Source organism: Gymnoscopelus braueri (assembly GCF_963280865.1).
Source record: "Gymnoscopelus braueri genome assembly, chromosome: 13".
Classification (NCBI taxonomy): Eukaryota; Metazoa; Chordata; class Actinopteri; order Myctophiformes; family Myctophidae; genus Gymnoscopelus; species Gymnoscopelus braueri.
In genome coordinates this window covers 26,034,711-26,062,122 of record NC_137615.1, presented here as the reverse complement: position 1 = coordinate 26,062,122, position 27,412 = coordinate 26,034,711, and the positions used below count along the sequence as shown (strand labels likewise).

At 40.2% G+C, this 27,412-nt stretch overlaps 1 protein-coding gene across 4 annotated transcripts; it reads right to left on the bottom strand.

Annotated features, from left to right (window-relative positions):
• Positions 1–12,281: 12,281 nt before the first annotated feature.
• On the bottom strand, positions 12,282–25,854 carry cd9r (CD9 molecule related). 4 transcript variants are annotated; one of them, XR_013934286.1, is made up of 11 exons: positions 25,709–25,854; positions 25,271–25,374; positions 24,181–24,286; positions 23,952–24,049; positions 20,592–20,666; positions 20,358–20,459; positions 20,106–20,198; positions 19,659–19,742; positions 15,573–16,766; positions 14,917–14,992; positions 12,282–14,587 (listed from the first exon to the last, which is right to left on the bottom strand). XR_013934286.1 is itself a non-coding variant. In XM_080446554.1 (9 exons), exons 2-9 carry the CDS (start codon positions 25,334–25,336, stop codon positions 18,064–18,066), a joined length of 843 nt encoding a protein of 280 aa, XP_080302680.1. In that variant the 5' UTR covers positions 25,337–25,374; positions 25,709–25,854; the 3' UTR covers positions 17,828–18,063. The 4 variants fall into 4 exon arrangements, 1 of the variants encoding a protein (XP_080302680.1); XR_013934284.1 differs by having other exon boundaries at positions 12,282–14,954; positions 15,568–16,766; XR_013934285.1 differs by having other exon boundaries at positions 12,282–14,992.
• Positions 25,855–27,412: the final 1,558 nt, after the last annotated feature.

Genomic DNA, 27,412 nt, shown 5'->3' with positions numbered 1-27,412 from the left:
CCTGCACTGCTTTTGTCCGTAGAAGAAAACATGGAGAAAGAGGGAGACAATTAGGAGAAAACCCAACATCTGTGCTTTCTGTAAGCCATCCTCTTCTCCCTCCCAGTTACCATTATGACCCTCTTCCCAAACCACTTAAAGGTGAACAAATTGAACTGGTCTCATCTTATAGGTACCTGGGCATTTGGCTAGATTCCAAGCTCTCATTTAATATTCATGTGGAGAACCTAACCAAAAAAACTAAGAGGGCAGATTGGTTTCCTCTACAGAAACAGGTCCTGTTTTTATTTTTCCAGCAGAAAAACTGTTATTCAATCTGTCATAATGTCTGTGTTTGACTATGGTGATGTGCTATACATGCATGCCTCAATCTCTACACTAAAGCCTCTTGAAGCAGTCTACCACAGTGCCCTACGTTTTATCACTGGATGACTATCACACCCATCACTGTATTTTATATGATAAAGTGGGTTTGTCATCTCTCGCAGTACGCAGAGAGCAACATTGTATTCTTTTTATTTATAAGGCCTTGTGTGGCAACTGGCAAGCTTCCTCTATACCTATCTTCGCTCTTAGAACCAAAGGTTTCTGGACAGTCAACGCGTTCACAAAAACACATTAGATATACTAGTCCACGTAAGAAAAGTGAACAAGGAAAGACTGCCTTCATGTATTATGCTCCACACAGATGGAACAAACTTCAGGACTCTCTGAAACTGGAGCGATTGGTCTCAATAGAGACATTTAGGGTACTTCTCGAGGACACATTTCATAGTAACTGCACCTGTTTCATGTAACACTGTTTATTTGCATCTGTGATGATTGTAATATGATTCAAATGTTTGTTACTGAGAGCTTGCTCTCAGTGGGCTCCCCTGAATAAATAAAGGAAAGAAAGAAAGAATGTGCAAGAAGGCTACTAGGCCTACATCAAATGCACTTGTCTATTTCACTTGTCTGTGTAGGCTACATTTTTGTCATTCAAATGTATTTAACTAAATGCATTTGATATTAAATAACGTCACTTTTCAGGATTCTAATTCAAAAATCGCAACAACAAAAATCAGGATTGTCATTCAAAATGTCATTCAAATGTAGACATTTCATATATTTCTTGTTGAGAAATTTGAAGTAATGCTGCCCTCTTGTGGAACGACGCGGTACAGGAAACTTGGGTCGAATAATATAGGCCTTTGTATCATTCACAGTTCACACTTTCACCATAATAACTTTTCTGTCATTATGACGAATCAGTGAATGTCATGTCCAGCATCTTCAGATAGAACTCATACCATCAGCTAAAGCTACATATTCCTACTGTAGTAGCTACTAGCTACTGCTACTTCATATTTTTCTTTGTTAAAAATCTCGGCCTAAGATTATTTTCATCAAATACATTTCATAAATAGGTTATTGATAGCTGTCATTATGGTTATAATCACTCTACTTGCAACTCACCCCAAATGATACTTTTTGAGAGTAATTGGCCAATTAAGTGTAATTTGTGGGCGTAAACAGGTGTGCTGCTTATCTCTGATAAGTTGACTTCATCAACAGTCTTTGGTGTTGCCTACAGAGAGAAACTCTTAGACAATGCATTTGAAAGCAAAAGCATACGGTTACGGTGTCATTCTCATTTACACCATCACAGCAACAATAACTTTTATTTCACAGGGACTTTGTGAACCTACAAAAACAAACGAGTACTTATCTCGTGATTCTGGTGAATCTACACAACAGAACTCCTTCAGAATCAGCGCAGACTTCCATAATGAAAGAAAGGGGCGGAAAACGTTAAGGGAAAAACTCATGGATCAAGCCCCCGGGACAGTTCACCCAAGGCTCCGCGGTGGGAGACACAGTGGTGGACCTAGAAGACACTATTACCACCAATCCAGGCCGAGACCAGTGACTGGAAACCCTTCCTTCCAGAACCTAAATTTAGATCCGAGAAGGTCGCACTCTAAGCCTGTTGGGAGGCCTATTGGATCAAACGCACAGAGATTCCAACGCAGGATGGTGTCCTTCACTGACAGCCGCTTCAAACACCGTGATGAGGAACAGAAACAGCCATCATCCTCTTCCACAGATTCTGACAGACAGAGATGTACTCGAGGACAAATTAAGACTTATATGAATGGCAGGTTCTACATGGATGATGGGCACCTTGATACAAGCATCATTAATTATGGATATCAATCAGACTATTTAGATTCAGGTAAACATTTCTCTATAGCAGTGGTTCTCAACCAGTTATTTTTTATTTTTTTTAATATCCAAATTGTCAAATAATAGAATAAAGCAGATCTACAAGCTCACATTGCGAGGCGTTGTGAGCTTGTAGATCTGCTATTTTCACAATATTTATCTGTGGAACCAAGTTAAACTAAATGTAATACCTCAACTCCTACATTCCAAGTGCTTATCAGGGTGGGGGGTCCCCAGTTCAAATATGAACAGTTTTGAACTGTTCAAATATGATCACAGCCTGAAAAGGTTGAGAACCACTGCACTAACCCATTGCATGCATTTGTCAAATGGAGTGTATATCATTGTCATTGACAAAAAAACGCATTATACAACTCCCATACAACATTGCCCATAGCTTGTCCTTTTTGAAGTAGGCTAATCAGACAGACAAAGGCAGGGCTTTTTTTACAGTAGTTTTTTTCCCCCAGCACTGCAGCAGTTGGATGATTGAAAAACTGTTGGATAATGTACATTTATGATATTCAAGAAAAAGGACAAGGGCTAGTTATTTGAATGTTACTCTTGAAAACATATTTACAACAGATACAACATCATATCATGAATTATTGTTTGCAGCACTGACCATGAGAGGCCCCGTAAAGATCAGAGGCCAGTTGGTTAACAGTCCAGAAGTGAGTTGGAAGAGGCTGGAGCCTGTGGTGGAGTGTGGAGATGATGCCATGTTCCTCACTGTCCGGAGGAGACGATCTGCTCAGCTACTGTTGGACAGAGGTGAAGCTATTATGTTGCTCTCTGGCAAGGAATGATACGATTGATGAATCTATATACTCTATCGCATGACCGTCACCGTGTCACTTAACTTTTGAATCAGTTCACAAACATAACTGATTTAAAAGTGTCGCTCACGTCGCACTAGGGATTACAAATTCACAGCATAACTTTAGATTTCATGTGTGTATAACTGTGTTTCTTTATGCCAAGGTCGATTGTTCTGTGAAAACTTCCTATCCTTTTCATAGTGAATTGAATTCTCAAAAGTACATAAAATGATTGTATCAGGTTGTGTTATGCACCAGTAGCTGACATTGTGTCAATCACATTTTTGTAGCATTGTTCTCTCCTTCTGTCTCAGTGAATTCCTCAGCTCTTCCCCTGTCCCAGCTGTCCTCTGATTGTGGTTACTCTGTCAACACCACATGGAAGGACCTGCTTCTGGTGGCTCATTATAATGCCTGCTACATCACACTAACGGTACAGTACTGTATGAGAACCATGTATTTTAGCCATACCACTGTAACAAAGCACAATATTCATTTATTAAGTCCTCTTTTAACTTTTGGCATGTTATCGAATAGTCCGGAGAAATTAACTTCTTTGTGTGAAGTTTTGCCTTTTTTAGTATTTGTTTTTCTTTTAATTTCTCACATCCTGCAGTACACATGACTCATTGTTGACAATCATAATCATGGGGAGAGCGAGCCTGTGATATTGGTACTCTTTTTGGTACCAAAATAACTTTGCCATTGGTCAGATATCGAGTGCATCCCTTATTACCAAATGTGCTGCGGCTGATAATGCCGATCTATGTCAATATAATGCAGAATTATATCAGTATGATCTAGGTCAGACATATGCTAGTCATGTTTTTGATTATAGTACTGTAATTTGTTTGTTTTTCTCGTTCACATGGGAGTGCCTTCAGTGTCTGTTTGTTGTTGTTTTAGCAGATTTATGGGTTGAGCCTCTCACAAGTTGAGGTAAATTGTCATTTGTGTTGCAGCTTACAGACAAAATAATGACTTTATATATGCCCATATGTGGACTGCACATTCATCGGAGGCCCCCCGCCTCCGATGAATGTGCAGTCCACATATGGGGGGTGAAGCCTATTTCACAGGTTCATACTGGAACCATATCAACATATAGATACATGCAGATTGATGATATTTAACTTATAGGGACAGAAGTACACTGGCATTTCAGCAACTGAATCTTACCTCCTCAGTCCAATTCAGCCTTCCTTTATGAAGAGGAGGTTATTCTTTGTTTCCTTCTTCCCAGGATGATGTCTATGTTTTGCCATTGCTGTGGAGAGGGACTCCAGTGAAGATGTCCTGCCCTGTTCCTCAGTCCCATCCTCCAGTATTGGACCCTTCCTCCCTCTGCTGCTCTACGCATTATATGACTGTCACACTGCAGGGGCCGTCAGCTGAAGAGGAGCTCACAGTGAAAGGTAAACTAAATGAATCAATGCCTCTAGCCCTCAGGGACAGGGTGATGATCATCATCATACTATCATTATGATGATTTAACAGTATTACTGTGTATTGTCTAGACATTTTAGTACATTTTAATACTGATTATTACTAACTAACATTCAGGATTTGGCCATGTTTATTCAAATAGATTTGTGTATATATGAATGGGCAGAATTTACATGGTCAACATTTTTGATAACATTTCCACTGTTTCCATATCATGTTTTAGAATACTGTATCCATTCATTGATTTTATGGAAGAATTGAATCCTTATTTAAAGGGATACTTCACTCTCGGGCCGGGGACACATTTAAAAAAAATATTAAAAATAAATGAAAAAAGTTATGGAAAATTCATGGCCCCCTCACGACACGCAGTGTCCTACTAATGTGTGAGGGGGCCATGAATTTTCCATAACTTTTTTCATTTATTTTTAATATTTTTTTTAAATGTGTCCCCGGCCCGAGAGTGAAGTATCCCTTTAATTCCCTACAGTGAGAGGAGAGTGGACCCCTCTGGTATCATTGGCCCAACAATGTGGCTACACTTTGATCAAACAACCAGGAGAGCTTCAGATGGCTGCTCCTTTCATTGCATGTGGCATCACTGTAAAGGTCAGAGGCTACAGAGGCCATATTTATTTAATTTGATCGTGATCTAAGTTGATGTAAGTTTTGCTAGGTTTATTTCCACTGCATATACCTTCAATCAAATAATTTTTATTTGATATAAAACATTTTAATTATTACATTTTCACTAAAATAACCCTTGTTGGTTTCTAGGATGGAAGATATACTCTTTACCTTCAGATAGGAGAGAAGGCGGTCACACTGGCCTGTCCGATCTCTCCACCTGAAGAACTAGCCCATCAATCTGCGACCTATGGCACCCATTATCCAACCAAAGGACCCATGGAGCCAGCCTTTGAAACCCTGCGTCCGATATCGTGGGGTGCACCTTTCTACCTAGCACCATTTTACTACCCCCACCCTACTTATCCGCAGAAGTATAGTAGTGCTGACAATTATGACGGGAGCAATCCATCCACTCCAACTCCCACAGTTCACTCGCAGTCTCCTCTACATACTGGTTCTGGGCCAGAGTCCCAGTATTACTACCCCCACGACATGCTTCCTGGTGAGGGGTACAAGGAGTTCACCATCTCCAGTTCCCCCTTACCACCAACAGGTGGATCAAAAGATTCAAATGGACCACACACCGGTACAAGAAACGATAAAGCAATTCCTGAATTAAGTCACCTTGAAAGTCACCACGGCTCACATTCTCCTTCGTCTGCCGCAGAATTCCCGGTTCATGCTCAACCTCCTTCAGTCCAGCCTTCAAGCTACACCTTTGACCAGTACTACCACTACTACCATCACCCTAAAATCCCTGTCCCTCCCCCTGACCTTCGTCAAGACCCCGATCCCGGCAATGAGGCCGTCAATGATGAAAGGCATCCTAAAGATGAGCAACCTGCCCATACATTTCCTCCTAGAGCTGAAGCTCCATCTGGATCAACTCCCCTTATGGCCACTGATCCTATTCCTGCAACTTTTCCTCCTCAGCCCTATCCCCACCACTACTTCTACCACCATCCACATCTCTTTCAGGCTGAGTTCGAGAGGTCACGCCATGCTGATCATGTGACTGTCACCACTACAACCTCACCTGTTGACCCTCTAACTGTGGAACCCATTGTGAGCAGTCACACACTTCCTATCTTGCCACAGCCTCTGACTTACTATCGCTTCCCTTCATATGTACCCCAGCCAAACCCAGATGAACCCTCTGATCCTGAAATGCATGTGGATCAATCCCCTCACAGAGTAATATCACAAGCCATGCCTGAACATCCAGGCAAGCCTCAACTGAAGCAGCAGACACCTGCTCTGCTTTTGTCCATAGAAGAAAACATGGAGGTAGAGGGAGACGATAAAGAGAGAAACCCAACATCTGTGTTTTCTGCAAGCCATCCTCTTCTCAGTTACCATTATGACCCTCTTCCCAAACCACTTAAGAGCAACCATCAGCAAAGACCAAACCCTATTCAACTCTCCTCCACTATGCAGTCACCCAACCCTGACCCTTATCCTTTCCCATACTACTTTCACCCCAGCTATTATTATTATTATCATCATCATATGTACCATGGACCTGAGAGTTTATCCAACCCTCCACCTTCATACCCTCCAGCTCAGGTTTCTGCCTCTTCAGCTGTAGAACCAACAGAGTTTCCATTTTACCCATTCTACTACTATTACTACCCCAACAAAGACATGGAGCCTGCTGGGGATCATGGTGACAGTAATGAACCTCAAATCCAAACTCTGAATGCGGAATCAACTTACAATGACCAAAACATTCCCCTTCACCCATACTACTATTACTACCGCCACTACTACCAGCCAGTTGTGTCCCAAAGCAACCAAGAACCACACCCTGCAGTTGGGAGTCATTCAGAAAAGGTGGCATTAAAGAATGAAGTTGAGGTGCCCTCTGATCCTGTGTTCTGCACAATGGGTTCCCCTGTCCAAACTGCTGAGGAGGAAGGATCTCCCAGCATGCACCAGCCACAATCCAAACCCTTCCATAACCCCTCGATCCATCATCTGCAGCCTGACCGTGAAGAAACTGAGGAGAGATCAGAACCTCACATGAGCTTTAGAGGCATGTTGCTTACTTTATGTTTATTACTTGTAGCACATCTTTTTTTCACTGAGCATTCTTTATTCCTCAACCTTGTTATTGCTGACGGATGGAACTTACTCATCATCAGTCGCTGTGGAGAAGGGCATCTGCTAAATGTCTAGCTATAGAGTAGCATATACTAGCTAGAGTATATGCTACTCTTTTATATATAAAAATATAATCTTTAAATGATTAGGTGTTAAAACTGCTCAAGTTTTGAGAGAGGCCTCTCTAGTATGCTGTACATTTTAAAATCCCTGTGAGTTCTTAAAGCTGAATATTTTGTTGCCTGTATGACAAATCACCACAAGGGGGCAGAATGGCTTCATATATTTTCTTGGTGTGATAATAGGTATTTAGGAAGGCTTTGAGGGGATATATATAATATATATATATACAAAACTGTGTTAATTTTTTAAGAGTTGTGCCATAAAACGTATCTGGCTGGCTGGTCTCTCTGTCCCATTTCGTTTTTTCTTCCCTCAGACCTCTTCAAGGCCAGTGCATTTGTTCCCACTGCATCACCCTGTAGCCTTGGGCCTGACTGCAGCAACTCTCTGGGCTGCAGTTCTTACACTGTGAATGGTGAGTCACTCCCTATAACTAACCTGACAACAGGTCCAAAATTCACCATAGAAAATATTTTTGAAAGATTGCTGGGGGACCGTAGCTTTTAGGCTAAATCCAAGCCAAACTGTTTTGAGTGTTATTTTGGAGAAATAAAGGTGTGTGTGTGTGTGTGTGTGTGTGTGTGTGTGTGTGTGTGTGTGTGTGTGTGTGTGTGTGTGTGTGTGTGTGTGTGTGTGTGTGTGTGTGTGTGTGTGTGTGTGTGTGTGTGTGTGTGTGTGTGTGTGTGTGTGTGTGTGTGTGTGTGTGTGTGTCCGCAGATTGTACAGTGGGGCAGCACTTGGTCTTTGTAGTCCCTGACTCTGTGATGGACCTTACAGCAGCTCCTCCTGATCATTTGTTTGGTCAGGTCCATGATGGGTCCTGCATGCCTCACAGACTGACCTCTAACCCTGACCTCTACATGGTGCCTCTGGAAGGCTGTGGAATACACACACATGTAAGCCCCTCTTACCCCCTTCATTCTGTCCCTGTGTTTATTTTATTTATCTTCATTTATAGTGATCCAAATTAAGACATCATTACAAACACATCCTCATTGTACTCTCCTCTTAGCTCTTGTGCCTGTTCCAATTCTGGCACTTCACTTGATCTTCCATGATAACAGGAAAATTGGCTCTGACATTTGCACATTATTTGTTAGATTATAATGAGGGTGATCTTGGGAAATGGCATCTGACTACTGTTGCAAATGTTGTAATTCACTGTGGCTTGTCAGCTAAATGCCTCATAATAATATTATATACTGTATAGTTTAACATGGACCACCATACGTCTCAGATGTTTCTGTGCATTATATGGAGCACATAGAAATTACACGCTACTCAGATGACTTTATTTGACTGGGTCACATTGCCTTGTACAGGGTGTATTACATGAGGTTTGATACGTCTAAATAGATGAATGGGTAATCGATAACATTACTGCAGCTTTCGCATTGAATTATTAGTGTACTCCATAGTGGTGTGACTCTCTCAATTGCAGTGTTAATGTTATTGGAACGAAATCAATCATCCTGTCTCATTCACTTGGCAATTTTCCCTGCCCTGTGTGCCTGGTAGGTGGCCGGACAGACAGTGGTTTATTTGTTGGAAGTCCAAGGTATCCTGTATCTCCAACAAGACTACAGCACCATGCATGAAGGAACCCCTGTAAGGTACCGTGCTCTGGACGTGTATAAGAGAAAGTAGTTCCTCTGTGCCTTTTTGCAAATACATTTCAAATCAGATGACCATAGCATGGGATCATAACAGCAAGTAGGTGATTTGTGAAACTGTAAAACTACATAGTTAAAACATCATAATGCATAGGCCATTATTGTCAAAAGGGTCATGTGAATAAGTGTAAATTAGCCTTTGGAGTTACTGGTTGAAAACATGTATAGAAAATAAGTATTTCAGGGCACTCAGGTATGTGTCTACTTCATCTAATGGGGTCCCTAGACAAATGATGATTGTGATTGGGTTTTTAGGGTCACAGTGACCTACTTTTGTTAGGTGACACACTGTTTCCCTGTAACCATATACCAAGTCATCCTATGGTGTGTAGAAGATATGTGCCGAAAAATATCTCAGCCAGGCAAAATGGTAGAGGGAATTACAAATGGACATGCGAATAGGCGACAAACCATCAGCTGTAACCATATACCAAGTTTGTTCATCATATAATAGGCTTCATTGTATAGGATGTATGCTCCAGACAAGATCTCAGACAGATGGATGTGCAGAGTGCAAACCTATAGTCACGCACCCCCCTCCCCCGTGGAGGACTGGTGAAGGAATGAAAATCAATAATGGGTTTATGTTTCACTTCATCTCTTCCTCTCCATGATGAAGTTATGCATTGTTGTTCAATACATTGTGTACAGCAATAGATTACTAATAAAGTTGGCTGTGTCCGTGCCTAGGTTGATGGTAGAGTGTAGGTCCTCCCCGGGTTCTCCAGGTAACGTCAGGTTCCAGGTGATGTGTCCTTCTCCACCACCACCCGTCCAGACTACGTCTGCTGCTACGTCTGTCCAGCTGAGACTTGCTACAGGTGAGAAAGTGGCCCTAAGATAAGATGCACTTTATTGATCTCTGTGGGGAAAGTAGATCATCACAGCAGTAAGGAATACGGTATAGAATCGAACAGGTTATAGAAGAGTTTGAAGTTCAACAGAAACTTATAGAATATGGGGTGGGGGAGGTGATATCCGTATCTGTCTGTCCGCAGGTCTGCGGAGGACGCACCTAATCTGTGTTTTGGGGGTTGTAGGCACCGACTTCCCTGAGTGGCCAGCCCGAGCTGTTGGCTTCACTGATAGGTTGAGCTTTGCCACGTTTGTGCCGCTTAGCCAATATAAGTGGCAGCAATGGAATAAATAGCACGACATCGGTGCTCATGGGTGAAGGAAGCTGTAGAAAACAAAACGGCGGTGTGAAGCAAAACACGATGGAGTGGGTACCACGAGTACATCAGATAACAGGAGTATTGTGCAACGTGGTATCGGATGGGCACCGGTATAGTAGTTTAATAAAATAATATAAAATGACTATACTGGACAAAAGTGAGACTGTACCGTTTACCCGTTATGATTTGATTTGCTATTTTGTCCAGTCTGACTTTCAATGATCCCATAGAAATTAGATCTGAATAATGAACTTTCATTCATACCCTCCAGCTCAGGTTTCTGCCACTTCAGCTGTAGAGCCAACAATATTAATATTAATATTTGACCCCTTCTACTACTATTACTTCCCCAACGAAGGCATTGAGCATGGTTGATTTGCATTCAACCATAAAAAATGTAAAAGACAAATCAATAATAAGTCCATATTGTTGCAATGTTCTTTTCTTGCTGAACAGATTTGACATGATATAATCTTACACTAATCAGTTTGTCCTATTAGATGAGTCTTATACCCGTTACCATCCAGAGGCTCATCTGCCACTGAGCCTTGTACAAGGTAGACCTGTCTACATAGAGGTGGGCCTGCTGAACCCCCCAGAGACAGACCTGGTACTCATGGTTGATTACTGCCTGGCTTACATTTATACTCCATATCCCAACTGGATGCTCATATATGATGGGTAGGTCATGTTATATAATGGATAATGTATAAACTGTATAGCTTTTTTATTTATTTTTAATATTAAGACTTGAATAGTTACTTTACAGCATCTATTTGAAAACAGCATTTATAGCAATACATTTATAACACAAAATTAAACCAAATTAGGGCACTTGTAAAAGGACATTGGTTGCTAAAATGGCACATGTTTACAGACTGTGTGCTCTAAATTAGAGATATTGAGTGATAAAATCCAGGTAAATTTGACTCCAAAATGAGGTATTGTTCTAGCAATTTGGAATGAAAACCACTGACTTGTCAACCAGAGACATTGCCCAGATTATACAAGGCTATCTTTCTCAGCCTCAAAAGTGCTCTCAAGGAATTGTCAAGCTCATTTGATTTCTTATGCCTAATTTCACAATGCGTTGTGAGCTTGTAGATCTGCTGCTCTCAGTGCAGGACACCTGTACCGTATGTTTAAATCAATTAACCTTGCACTCTCACCCTGTATTTTGTCAGCTGCCCTAGCCATGATGACTCCCAAACTCTTCTTCCTCCACCCACACACCTCAACCACACCTTCAGACTCACTGTCACCCATTTCCCATCGCTACCCACAGGAAGTCCCTCTTACCTGGATACTGTAAACCACTCTCACCTGCGGGAGCCAGACGTATGTCCCACTTAATAAACATGTCCTGTCCAGTGAATGTCTTTTCCTTGCTTTGATGTGACATAATAACGCAGGTTTACAAGATAAGGCTGGTTTAAGTTGGGAGAGTCTTCTTCCTTTGAAGTCAGGACTTACTTAAGCCATAAAAAAACATGAATTGTGGTGGCAGGGGGTTGAGTTCCGTCATTGCACCTGTGGAGTGCAGCCATCTGCTCACCTGTGGTTTTCTTGCTCTCAGATCTACTTCCTGTGCTCAACGGATGTGTGCTCTGATGCTGATACTGCTGATGGTCTCTGTTCTGTTGGCTGCATCAGTGGTGAGTGAGTTCAACCCAACACCAATGTCATTTAACTTCTAGTGCATTGTACATTCCCTTTACTCTACAATAATTACGTTTTATGTAGCCCTTTTCAAATGTGGTTACATACAGATAGGTCAGTCAGTAAAGCACAATAAGACAATAAAATGCTTAAAATAACTAAACTAAAAATAGATAATAAATTACAATTTGGAAAAATGTACTGATTATACAGAATAAAGAGCAGTCGAATCCTAGACAGAAAAGACCTAATCGCTATCACAATACTATAGTCTTCATGATTTCACTGTGAATTCAACAGTATAGTAACACATGTTTTTCCCTTTTTATTTAGGGCAATAATGACACCTGAGCAATGAAATAAAGGTGCTCTAACTCATAAAATTGTCCTTGTTTTGCTTTTCTCAGCCATTTTCTGAAAATAAGTGAACATATAGATCTTGGTGAGGGTGAAAAAAGCTCTTGTATATTTATTTCTTTGACAATAAACTCCATAGATGCAATGCTATAATTAGTCATCCAGTTGGTAGCATAACATTTGCAAGAAGACAAGCAATGTATACATTTCAAAACAAGGAGGTTCTCCAAGACATATGACGTATCTCACAACATTCGTGATTTAGTGACAGTTGACTCTCTCACACAAGACTAACGGATTCTCTTGTTAGATGCTGGCTTTTCTAGGAAGTCGGAAGGCAACATTTTGGCTTCACAGCTGTAAAGCACTTCTTGTGAAGTGTTTATACAATCAATGTTCAACAGTCTCACTTGTAACTACTTGATGGTGGAAAGAATATGGGAAAATGACTCTTAAGAACCAAGGAGGCCCTTGATCCTCGTGGCTTGTGCATATGGCCTGGGTCTTACTGATAGACTCAAATCTGAAACATGGTATTTAAATGTCAATTATCTCGCGCAATGCAAGTTGCAAAATTATAGCTGAAATTAAAGCTGAAATTATGGCACAACAGCAAAATTATAAAGGTGCACTTTCTGTAGAAAACAACTGGAGCAATGAACAAAAGAAAAGTTAACATACCGGTAATACACCAGTCAGATATAACACCAGCCGTGTAATGTGAAAGCCAACTGCCTGCCACTGAACACTTGAGCACTAGTAATGAGAGAGATAGCATTTCAGCCAACACAAAGGCATGCTGTCAAGACAGTAATTTGACCTAAGGTCAGATATCAAGCCTATAATACACAAATACTAAATAGTATAGCTAATTATAAATGTAAAAATGGTCCCTTTTGCATGTGCAAATAGCATTCCGCCGTTATGCAAAGCAGCAACAAAAAATGTTCACTAAGCTATATAAATGGGGTTTAACCACTTAAACCCTATATACACACAGTATTTAGTTGACCGGGGTCCCCCAGGGCTCTGTACTAGATTTGCTAGTATTTCCCTCTACGCCAAATCTCTTCCTCAAAAATAGCCGATCTACAAGCTCTCGATGTGTCGCACTGCGACATATTGTGAGCTTGTAGATATGCTATTTTTGCATATCCCAGAATATGGATGCTAGGGTTCATGTGGTTAAACTCGAAGTGATCAAATTGCGTTTGAAGAATATGATACAGATTAAGTTCACTTTATAAAAAAGAAAGAAAGTAAAACAAGCCAATTCCATGCCTAAAGACGTCATGAAATGGCTTTTTTGTGACCCTTTATTGTGAAAATCCTTGTCAAACAGTGGCTGCTTGTGTCTCAGCCAGTCGCAGTCTACTGTCCCCTCGGGTTATGGGATGTAAAACGACACTGCCTGTCTGCCTTGTGTCCACAGTAGTGCACTGCGAGGCAGAGAGAGGAGGCAGTGCGAAGCCTGTTTGTGTTAATGCCACCTCAAATGTTTTCAGATACATCTTTTATATCGTACTGTTTTAAGTTTAAACGGTAACATTTGCAATGCACCATCATCTTGAATAAGACTCACAACAGTGTCTCCATAACGAGAAACAGCTGCGTGTGGAGGAACATATACTATGGGCAGCGCAGGGATTTCCATGGCCCCCTCGTTGCCCCTCTATCTGGCCGTGAGCCCCTCAGAATATCAGAGGCCTTGTTGCACCGTCCCAGCTGATTACACCGGTTTCTCATCTGCGCCATCTTCCTGTCAATACGTTCTTTAGACACGTCTGTGGTTGAGATTTTAGATATTTATTGGACAACATCAAGTGAAACACTTCGCATATAACCAGTGGTACGTTTGATTTCGAGCCCGATAGGAATCTTGTGCAGCTTAATATGCAGCCGAAGTCAAGTGACACTTTTGACAGAGAAAGAGAGAGAGAGAAACACGAGACCGAAAGATAGCTGCTGTTTGTTTAACATTAAAAGAAACCTTTTTATATTGTGGGTGTCACGAGAGCAACATTATGTTCGAGGGGGAGCGAGCGACATTATGTCCAGTAGCTTGGCTTTGCTAAACAATTATGTGATTTGTATCCACCACAAACGGCGGTCACGATTTTACTTGATGATTAATTGTTGCGATTAATGAGTGTTTCTCTGTTGTTGAACATTGGAATATTATGAATAGAAGGTACATTGCCGTTTGGCTTTTAGGCTTCGTAAACTAAAATTGCACAGGGCAGATATGACAAATAACTTGCATATTTAATAAATTTATACTTTAAAACATGAATAGATGAATAGCAGATCTACAAGCTTGTAGATCTGCTATTTCCATTCCATTTCCATCCACATTTTTCGACATGGAAATGATTGACGATTATGCGATTATCTCAAATAATTGCGATTATGTAATAATTGTGACAGGCCTACTAAGAGAGTGAAATAGATTAGGAAAAATTCATAAAAACCTGTTGGATGACAGTTGATAACATTAATGCGTATTAGGCTAACCAAATTAATGATCAATAAAGTTAAGAAATACTATATTTTAAACAGTGAAAAATCAACAAAAGTCATTACTGCGAGTCCTATCACAATTCATCATGAATGAAAGTAACTTTAGTAGGGAAAGTACAATATCATCTACAGTCCAGGACTGTATGTGACAAATATTGAGACCAATACGACTTTGTACAAATATTGGTAATTTACCAATACATTCATTTGTGAAATAAACAGGCTATATTTCACTGATACTTGTACTATATTAAAATGTAATCAAATCATCCTTAACCTTTTTAAAGGTAGGGTAAGTGATTTGCTTTGGTTAAAATAAGTGTTAAATAGCTCTATATTCTGATAGTACTCATTGCTAGAGTGTTTGTTCAGTAAAAGGAGTCTCCTTGTCTCTCCAGCTCTTTATAAAACAGAAAATGCATTTTTGTTTCAGTTTCAGTTTCATTTCCAATTTGATCCAATCAGGATAGAGAACTCAATCAGGATATAGATTAAACAAGTGAAATTGGAAGTGATGACACTAAGAAATGAGCAGACAAAATTGGAACTGGAACACTATAAAAATGAAGCTTAAAAATGGGTACTTTCTCCTGATTGGCTGAGATTTTGACACCTACCGGAAAATGTATTTTCTGTTTATTAAAGAGCTGGAGAGACGTAGCCTGGTAAACCCTCCCTCCGGAAATCTCATAGAAATTAGATTTCCGGAGGGAGGGTTTACCAGGCTAGGAGAGACGGGGAGACTCCTGTTACTGAACAAACACTCTATAGCAATGATTACTATCAGAATATAGTGCTTTAACCTTTAACCTAACAAAATACTTTTTGTTTTAACCAAAAAATATCACTTACCCTACCTTAAGTTAAATTATTAATAATTTATAAATCATTGTTTTATTTGTTGGCCTTCCTGCCCTGGTATTTGGCCTTTGTGCCCTTGACAACACCAAAGGCCAAGTGGCCTTGCCCCTAAAATGACGAAATTCCAGGCCTGGCAATGGGAATCACACAGGTGAATGAAATCATGAAGGGCTTGCTTGATGTTATATCACGCACTACGTTTTCGTTTGTCAGGAAGTAATTAAGATTGGACTTTTAGGGACTTTTGACATAAAAATACACAAAAATAGATTTTTCTTTCCAAAAATAATAATAATCATCTATTGTTAATTATATCTCCATTATGACCACAGATATGCTCTAAAAGTGTGAATAACATATTTTATCATTTCATGACGTCTTTAAGAGCTGGAAACGTGACAGCGGCCCATCAGGTCATCATCTCAGTATTCTGCCCCGCTGAGATAGATCATAGGATGGATGGACTGCTGTCATCCTCGAGAGATCGCTAATGGCATGCCCCATGAGATGCAGGCCTGTCAGGATAGTATGCAAATCCTGCCTGACAGTGACATTTCCCAAGCAAGAAGAATAATGGCTAATTAAGAATGGCATCCATCTCACCAGCCACACACAGCATGATTTAAAAATAAAACAAAAAGAGATTGATGGAGGTGATCGTTGCTGACAAGTCTGGATATAACATGTTTCTGGACCTCAGTTCAGTCAAACCCGCACTGCAGAAATGACCTGATATACTTTGGAGGGGGTCCACACAAATTAGTGGCAGAACCACAGAATGATTTGAAAGAAATAAAAATGTCAACGATAACAAATAACACCAAGGTAAAAAATAAACGTATCTCAACACAAACCTGTGGCAGAACCACAGACTTGTTTTCAAAGCAAATCATGTAAACAGAATAACTAGGTAAAAAATAAACATATCAGTAGTTTGCATATGGAAAAAAATTGAATCTGTAAACATATCTATGCCGGCTCAGCTCGAGGTCCAGCAGTCGTGACGATGGGGGCAGGGATGGGGGGGGGGGGGGGGAGGGGCACGTTAGGGTCTCGGGGAAATCATAGCTCATCCTCCCTTTTTATGTCCTCTTCCCGTTTCAGTACACTGCAGTGTAGTATGCAGTGACTGGCTGCTGGACTCTCTTGATCCGTCTGATGAGTATAACCGTGCACAGCAGGGCTGTGATCTATCATGGGGACAGCGAGGGGGGGAAAGAGAAGGATGCAAAGCAAAGGGTTAAGCGGAAAATGGGATGCAGTAAAAGTGGTGTGTGTGTGTGTGCGTGATGGTAGTAAACAACACTCTCCCTTTTTATCACCTCCCGGGTTTAATCCAGCTGCAGTGTGAGAAAGTATGTAAGAGGAAGCGAGAGAGGTTTATGCGTGTTGTCTCCCTGCACCCACTATCAAGGCAATTATTTCCTGCCACCTGCAGTATAAGAAGCATGCATGAAACTGGAGAGAGAATGGAGACAAAACGTGGAGGACGGCAATGGGAGAGAGAGAGACCACCATGCAGTAACCAGATTCAAAAGCCCTTAACTTGTTAAACAATTTGTTAACCCATTAAAACCGGGAACGCGTCTGTGTAACCACTTAAACCATTATTTTACACTTTGGCTATTGAAAAAGAGCAGATATACAAGCTCATAGCGCGGCACAGAGTGCCGAGCTATGAGCTTGTAGATCTGCTATTTTTGAAAAAACGTGAAAACTTGTGCAAATCTTTGTGTGTGTGTGTGTGTATATATATATATGTATATGTATATGTATATGTATATGTATATGTATATATATGTATATGTGTGTATATATATATATATATATATATATATATATATATATATATATATATATATATATATATATATATATATATATATATATATATATATATATATATATATATATATATATATATATATATATATATATATATATATATATATGTGTGTATATATATATATATATATATATATGTATGAGCTTGTATATGTGCTATTTTTGAATAGCCAAAGTGTAAATATATATTTTTTTAAAAGAAATACTCAAATCTTTGCTTCTGGGGTAACAACATATATTGAGATGGGTGGGGTCCGCGGCCAAATGCATATCATTTTGCAAAAATAAATTGTACATTTGTAGAATCGCAAATACAAATGTTTGCTTTAAAGAAATTATATTCAAAGATTTGCAAAAATGTTCATGATTTTTTTTTTTTTATAGCAGATCTATGAGCTTGTATATCTGCTATTTTTGAATCGCCAAAGTATAAGCTAATGGTTAAAGTGGTTAAAATCTAAAATGACGGATGCTTTCCCTGTCTTAATGGGTTAAGATAAGATGCTATTCTCCTCTGAATGTGTTCAGCAACGAGAAAAAGCTCTTTATGTCAGTAATGGAAGAACGAAGACTGAATGGGAGTCGACAGCAGAAACTGTGATGACAAGAAGTGAGTATACAGATTGGGAGGCGTGAGGGGAATTATTGCTGTGCCTCAACCACTGGGACATTAGCCAGAGTGAGAGGGGCAAAGACCACAGGGTCTTGGTCATAGGAGGGGTAAGAGGTGGAAACCATGGTCGGCTGGAAGAGGGGTTGTGGGCTGGCGGGAGTGGAATGAGACAGGATGATGTACTGAGGAGCGGAGAGAGAACGACGGATTTTGCTGTTGAGGATTAAACTACATATCAGAGCAACCATCTAAAAGGAGGTATAGACGGATGGACAGATTTGAAATGAGGAGGAGGAGGAGGAGAGGGGTGAGAAAAGTGGGAGGGTGTACAAAAGAAAACATGGACGGAGGTATGAGTTATAAAAATCAACTTAAGTGATAGACATTAAATGAAAGCAGTGGTGTCCTATTATAGCTCTAGCAGTGGTGTCCTATTTCAGCTATATTCTGTCCTAGCCCTTCTTCCTTCTAACTACAGTTACAACAGTATTGCAGCAGCTCATACTCTACTGTTGCTGTCGACGTTATGGTGCTTTTTTCCCCTCCTGTCCTCAGAGCAGCTCTGCCCCATACTGTATCAATCATTCTATATTAGTGTTTGTTTTCTGCTACAATACAGACCCATTCCATTGATTTATAATCCAGTTGGCATTGTTTAAAAGTGCAGTATACACACGGGAGAGTCTCTTTTCCCTGTGTTTGGCCCAGGCGGACAGGGTTTTGAGGTTAGGTTTAGGCATTATTTCTGTGACGATAGGGTTAAGGTTAGGCAAAGTGTTTTTGAGTTAGGGCTAGGTTTAGGCATAGTTTTAGTGAAGTTAAATGCTTGGGTTTAGACACAATCAAGGCCAAACACCGTATACTGAAAGCATCTTTGGCTTCATACAGGGAGGGGGTACTTGTTTCATAATTTTGCTTATATTCTACATTTCAAAATACTACCAGGGAGCATTTATGTATTATTTCTGTAATAACTACCCTGGTGTAACAGCATAAACTAATAATAATCTGGACTAGAGAGGTATTAACAGGCTTAACAGGGTATCACTAAAATAATTATATTGAAAACATTATTCATGAAAAATACAAGGGGGGTATAATCTGGACTAGAGTGGTAATTTCTGGGATAGTCCGTTTTATACGCCCAGGGTATAAACTGGGCTAGCCTGGAATATACCCTGGGATATAAAAAGGCTACCCCAGATTAACTGAGTGATATAATGTGGCGGGGGGATATTTTGGGCCGTTACAGCGGGACTTCCGTCCTTCAGGGTGGAATGGGACAAGATTGTATGCAGCCATGAAAATGCCAATGGAATGGGCCTATTATACTGCAGCATAATTGCAGCCTTTCATAGACACTGCAGTTGCATTGTGTGATAGTGTATGCAAATAAAATGTGGATGTTGCCCTTGTGTTAATATGTTGCAAACTATAGTGGAGTTGCATACTGTGTATTTTCATACAGTATATACAGTACATACCGTATATAGAATTGTATTAAAGTACTGCTATGTGTAGTACTTTACAGTATATACAGTACATACCGTATATAGAATTGTATTAAAGTACTGCTATGTGTAGAATAATGTTTTGTAGTGCTCTGTACGTTTCCACTGCCTACCAGAAGAGCTCCAGTTATGAGGAAGATGGCCAAGATCACTGGCGCTTTACTCCTGAAGGCACTTGCAATGACTGCAGGGCAGGCCTATAGGGTGACAGAGACAGAAGGGTTTGTCAGGGCCCTTGGATATGGGGAAATGTAGGACAATTCCATAATGTAGCTAGCCAAATGTCTCCAAGATGCAGGAACTCCACTGCATCTAGGCCTACATTCACACAATGGCCCAACGGAGGAATGCTGATGTAGCATTACTCCTCCGACCTGTTAATTTATTTATTCTTTGCGCAAAATCACATCTCTTCCTGCTTTGGTTGAGCTTTCAACTGAGATTTGTTGTCAATGCAAGTAACAATGATTTGTGACTACTTAATACTTAGTCTTAAATTATTGCAGCATGCATTTTCGGAAACTTTGATCAGCATGCATCTTGTCTGATACTCAACTTACAGGCATAGTGAAAGTCTCCCAGATCCCACTTGGTTTGGGGCATGTCTGTTTTACCACATCCAACATGACTCCCACCACACCACAGCAATGGAACTGGAGAAAGAGGAGAAATGGAGGGAGATTAGGCATGTTCCTCCAAGGAAACTCCCAAAGACGCTTTGTCACGTCACTGTCTGTTGAACAGCTTCAATTCCAGGGAATTTCATAGATGCAAAACATGAAAAGGGCATGATGACTGTAAGCTGTATATACCGCATTGTGGAAGAGCGTGAGCGTGACAGCACTGGCTGGGTCTTTGTTGGCCACGTACAGAGTATACATGCTGCTGTAGAACTCTGACAGCTGTGCCCCAACCTACACAGTGAAAATTATGATAAATATAATGACAAGATAAATAAGATCAATGGTAGATTTCTCTGGTACTAGTAGTTGACATTTTTTGTTATTGTTCATCCTTTTGCCAACTTTTCTTTTGTTCTTTCTCACCTCGTCACTTCTGGAGTAGGCGAGCACCCCAAGTGCTACCTCAATCCCAGCCATGAGGCCCAGCAGAACAGCAAACTGAAAGGTAGTGGTAAACAAGCATTAAATAATGAGCAAGTGTTCACATGTCATCCTCACTCACAAAATGTGCAACCAGGTGATGTGTTTCATAATTTCCCATGTTATTAAACGCTGGTCTTTAACCTCCAAAAATGTTCACTTCACCTCCCTCTTGTGTTCACTGGCTTCCGGATATTGGCCGCAGTTCAAAACACTGGTGATGACCTACAAGGCAATCAAGGGCATGGCACCCCCTTACCTTCAGGACATAATCCACCCCCACGCCCTTTTACCGGTGCTCACTGTTCTTTCTCTGTTCGTTCCCTTCCCAGAACACCCTGGCCAATACTCCAAATGTCCTGGACTCATCTCCCTCCTGGCTTTCAGGCAGTGGAATGACCTTTCCATCTCAGGCAGGACTGCAGACTCACTCCCCGTTTTCAGTCACAGTCTGAAAACCCACCTCTTCAGACGCTACCTGGCCCCTTGCACTCCTCTATCCTTACATCCCTTCTTTCAGCCTAATTGATTTGATTCATGCTTGTTTATACTATGCAGATATATGTTGGTTACTTGTTTACATATGTAAGTTAGATAGACATATACTGTTTGCTTGACCACAAATGCTAAGATACTTGTTTAGACAGATGCTAGGTTTGATGTTTACCTGGTATCCTAGATTCTTGTTGATTCTAGTTTTTCTTTGCACTCTATTTACGTGACCATTTTGTTGTTTGTTGACTAGGGTTCATCGTGTCATTTACTCTGATCTTGCACTTCTGCTAAATGCCTAAATTGTAATTGATTTGTAAGTGATTTTGACCAGGTTGGAGTGTGTCCCTGAATGTAGTTTTGACTGCTTAAACTGTTGCTAAATTGAATAAGAGAAAGTGATGTTATGGGAGTGAAGCACCTCATAAACCATGGAAGGTGAGAGAGATGGTTGTTGTGGTGGGGCTGCTAGGTACTTTCCCAGTCCATTTCTGTGAGTCATACCAGCTCAGCCTGAAGGCAGTTTCAGATTCTCAATAAGGCTGCCATGTCTTAGAAGAAGTAATGGGACCAGCTAATGGACTAGGGATAGATTTATGACATTTATTGAGGTCCTATGTGGCTTCCATCAGCACATAGTGGATTGTGTTGTACACAAAGTGCAAATGTATTGCTGTGTTGCAAATACAAAATGGACTTGCCTGCATTATATTTCTATAAGAGAAAATGGCCTTGTTTCTATTTTATTAACTGAAAAACATGGGCTGCTTTATTAGATGATTGGATTGGTACAATATAGCCAGGAACATGAAATCCCTGTGCATGTAGTGGAATAAATGCTGGAATTCTAAACTATTAATCAGGGAAAAACTGGATCACTGGATCAATCTCCAGGTCTGATGATTTATTAAAGCTGCCATCAAACTACAACCCCTTACAAATAATGTGCAACCAAACTCTTTAGGGATGTCTATACGGGAGTCCCCACAAAGACTGAGTGGGCACTGCCTGAAACCCCTCTAGGACATGAGAGGTATGACGGCAAAACAATGTAATACCAAGAAACGTGAGACTAATGCTATGCGGAAATGCTATTTTTGAAAAGTAAGCTCTGTGAGCAGCGGCAACCCCTTTCATTCACACTGATTTTGGCTTTGTTGTCACAAAACTTGCATTTTTTATAAGAGAAAAACGTCAGCAATAAGTAGGCCTATACAAACACTGGTTGAATATAACATAAGCACACCATGCCTCAAATGAAGAGAAAGGGTCAGAGTGCATGAATGTTAGGGATATGGGGACCTGAGCAGAGGTAGAACTACAGAGCCACAAGCAGGATCACCCTGCATTCCACACCATCTCCTGACATAGATCAGGTTTCCACTGCTGCGTTTCAGTGGGTTACAGAGCCACAAGAGGATCAAATCACAGGGTGTCTGCATGTTTCCAGAAGTTACAGTTACTGTAACTTACTGCAAAACAAGTAAACCCTTTACCTCCTGATTTTAAGACCATTTAGTGTGTAATTTAAGCTTATTAATGATTAATAAAAGAGATTATATTAAAACAACAATAGCTAACAAAACATTTGTCCATTTAGATTTATGTCATTCACCTAAACGTTTTAAGCCCTTTGAAACTATTCTTAAGAATTAACTGAAAAATTCTGATTATTTAGGACTACTTACGACTCTTGAAAACCAAATGTGGTGTTTAGTCAACGTAACTTATTTTGGTTTTACTGGCTGGCTTTATAACAGTGTTGTGTTTTAGACTTTCGAAGGGCCCTGATCCATTCCAGACCCACTACATTTACCCAGGTCAACCATTCACGTCTTTAAATCACTGCAACACATCACTTCACCTCACAGAAACACCAGTGAACATTGCAACCATTACTCTCTGATACCCCTGACTGATTTGTTTTGTGTGGAGGTGGAATAGAGCAGAGGAGCTTCTCTGGTGAGATATCCCATGCAGGTGAAGACAGGATTTGTCTGAAGACTAGCAGGAAATGTAGCACATAATTATCATACCGCTCTCACTCCTTGGAAAACCATACTTCATTATAATGTAAAACATGTCAAATTCGCTATTGTCAGTATTTCTTTGAATAACCTGCAAACATACATTAAAATGGCTGAGTACAGAGGGATGAGAGATAGTGGAATGGACAGAGCTAAACGACATCAGCTCAAAAAACACCGTTTATCTTCAGGTGAAACAGTCACTAATTTAACTATAAACCAATTTATATGAAGCAATTGTGCAGACCATCACAAGAACATACATCAAAACTGTGTAATATTTTGGAGGTTTGACCTGCACCCCAGTATCTGTAGAGCTATTACTGATTAATTCTAGTAGCTGCATGAGTATATACTGCAAAATATATTCTGGTAATGCCATGCACTCCACTTTATCAAAGATACTGCACACCAAAACATACAGGATCTCTCACTCTTGAAGTAAAACTCATCTGCTTATTAGAACATCAAATATATAAGGTAAGCTTTCCCTTACTCACATGACTGTATGCAGTACACAGTCAGTTCCTGTCCAATCCTTGTCTAAATCTATCAGTCATTTCAATTCTTCCAGCCACCTCTGGAAATTTATACATGCTCTGTATGTGCTTAATAAACTTTAGAACTCATCATGTGATACTGCCTGGTGTCATCTGAGATCACTGCTGGCTTACAGACAAGTATTTCAACTGAATGTTGAATTACTTGTCTGTACTCTTAATAGAGGATTACTTTTAATTCACAACAGAGTGTTACTATAGGAAGAGGATAATTTCTCTCTCACCACTTGGAGGGCACATCGATTCTCATTACAGGCACCAAAGTCTCCGAAGGCAACCACAACCAGCATCACCGAACCCAGTGAAATCAGTACAGTCACACCTGTTATATGAAGACAGCGAAAGAAAGAGAAAATTGGTCAATGCCTTGAGCTGAGAAGTGTCAGTTTGTTTCATTTTCTGGAGATAATATCCCATGAAATTAAATCTTAATGATAGCAAAGATGAACTCACCAATGACAAATGCACTTGTGTTGAGCATATCTATTTCAAAAAAGCCTCTGGTGTCATTGCTGAATCTCAGCCACAAGCCGAGAGCCAACATAGCAAACCCCACCACCTGCCAAACAGGACATGAAACCACATTCGTGTTACGAACATCAAAACAAAGGTGAGAAGAAATTTAAACGGTTCCACCAATATCTATAGGAATTGTCACCTGTGAGTTCCACGTCCAAATTAAACAATTGTGCCATACAGACACTTAAAGGAGGAGTTCACCCAAAAAAATACTTATTTTCTATCAATTACACACCCCATGAAGCCTTGATTTCATGGATTTATTTTTGTTTTTGTGGCATTCCTAAGACAATAATTTGATGACTGTGTGTATTTCCGGTAGGAGACACAAATAATCTACTTTGTGTCTCCTACCGGATACATTAGCCGGTAGGAGACGGGAATCAAATTATTAGCTTAGGAATGCAACAAAAACAAAAAAGAATCCATGGATTCAAGGCTTCATAGGGTGTGCAATTGATAGAAAATAAGTACTTTTTTGGGTGAACTCCTCCTTTAAAAATCCTGTCATGTACTGCAACAAATGTAAATTGTAGTCGTAGAGAAAGTTTACAAACGAACAACAGGATTTTATTGCCTAGAACTATTACAATGTTAAATGTAAGCGGAAAGAGGAAGTGGAACAATGTTTCCAGATGGAATGCAGGTCTCCTGGCCTAGTGCCTAAACTATGCGTGGGTGCGCTCAACCCCACTACTGAAGGATGACCCCTGGTCGCTGTCCAAGGTGCTGAATGTGCTGAAAACATGATTTTGCCCCCCCCACCCTCAATAATAGCCTACCGGTGCTTACAAGGATGACTTATTAACGGTATCTTCAACATTGCAGTGTTTTTAGAAATCCACATTAAAGCAAAAACAACAACCACAACGCCTGGGGCGATGTAATGTCTCTGGTTGGACTCAGCATGAACTTAAACCGAGAAAGAAAAAAATACAATCCTCCCCATACTATACGTTCCAAATCAAACACGGTGTAGGCCTGTAATTCAATTACACCAGATCAACTGTAGGCTAATACTTACAGCGAAAAAGATGTTGAAAATGATGAGGACATATTTGCATAGCTGGCCGCATCCGTCCAGTGCCATGATGATAAAAAACCTTTGCCTTCTTTTTTTTCCCCTTCCTGCGGTACACAAGAAGACACTTGCAAAGTATGCGGGATGTGAAACAGTCGCGTTACCACTTCAGTATATAGGCCTGTGCTGCGAGTCACGACCAACAAATACACATCTGCGATCCCTGGATTGTATTAACAGTTTATCACGACATGCTCATTTGATTTTTTTTTATGTTAGCCTACATTATTAAGCAGTCACGCCGAGACCACCAACATGTTTTAATTAAGTCATCTTCAGTAATGCAGACATGCAACGCTACCATAGCATAGTAGGATTAATCAAGATTGCATCGTTTATAGCATACATTTCAATGCAGATAAATTGAACAAAATGAAATACCTCTATGGGCGAACGCTCCTTTAAGTGTCCTGCTGGGTCTGATCCGTCGCACTATCACAGACAAGAGAAAGATTAAACAACATGTAGGTAGGATAATAAGCTTTGTTGCGACGGAAGTCCTAAATAGGATCACGATGTGGCAACCCCCTTAGTACCAATAAAATTACATTGGCTCAGCTGCGGTGTTGCCAGGTTTTGAGAGAGAAACAATCAACCAGGTAAAACAAGCCCACAAAGCCCTTTAAACATATACATTGATTGGCTATTTGAAAATAGCAGATCTACAAGCTCACAACATGTTGCAATGTGACGCATTGTGAGCTTGTAAATCTGCTATTTTCGAAAACATCATGAAAACTATTTGACATTTTAACAACACAAATCTTGTATGGGGGTCCCTGGCATAAAATGTTTTCAGATGGGGGGGGTCCGCAGACTTGAAAATGTTTTAGAACCACTGGTTTAAAGAACATTAGGAAACAAGCCAAAATAAACAACTACACTTTAGAAACAAGCCCAAAAAAACACAAATATTTACAAGAACTTTACAGAAAAATAATCCCAAAATCGCTTATAATAAGCGGACATGGCAACACTGCTCAGTGGCTTGACTGATAGGAGGACACACCAATGAGAAAAGAAGGAGCGTTCTAGTGTGTTCTTGACTGGGGAGAAAGAAAAAGAGGATAAATGAAACTGAAGACTTTTAGAGATTTCGTAAAATGAAACGTAGACTACTACCATAATAGGAATCCCATTATGGTAGCTAGTCTGCCATAATAGGATGTGTGTTGTCCTTATGGTATTTGCAGTTGAACAGATTATAGGTGAATTATTTATTTATAGCCTAAAATCATTATCCTATTATATTTATATTGAATAGATGAGTTTATTATTATGTCAATTATTATGTGGACGTACTGTAATTTAGTGTCTCTTCTCATTCTGAAATGATATGACTGGAAAGTAAAACACACACACACACACACACACACACACACACACACACACACACACACACACACACACACACACACACACACACACACACACACACACACACACACACACAGTCACACACACACACACACACACACACACACACACACACACACACACACACACACACACACACACACACACACACAGATAGAGAGAGAGGGGGGGGGCAAACCTAGGGTGTTGGGGAACCCGTAGGCAACGATATTTGGAGGGGGGTTATGCAGCTGGTTTATTTTTTCCATTTAGGACAGCCTTTCGGGGATTTTTTGAGGACCTTTACGTTATTGTAGCAAGTTCACACCATACATTATAGGTTATAGTATTATGCTAATGAACAAGGCGTTCCACAAGAACTTGGCCCATATCATGTTGCTGAAGTAACTTAATGCTCAATACTCTCTTCAGATTAGTAGGCTACTTGTTGCAATTCCAAAAGAGAACAAGAGCTTTTGTTTAAAGTGATTTGATATAATATCAAATCGCTTTAATATCTTATTGTTGTCATCTTCTTTGGATCGATTGATTGACAGTCAGACAGACAGACAACAGTGGCTAGATAGAGCAGATATGCAGCAGAGGTCAGGATTTCAACCTGCCTCACAATAACCGGAATTATCACAGTTTACCAGGACATCTGATTACCTAATATGCTTTTATTCAAATTAACTTTTAATTTAATATTAATATAATATTGCAATATTT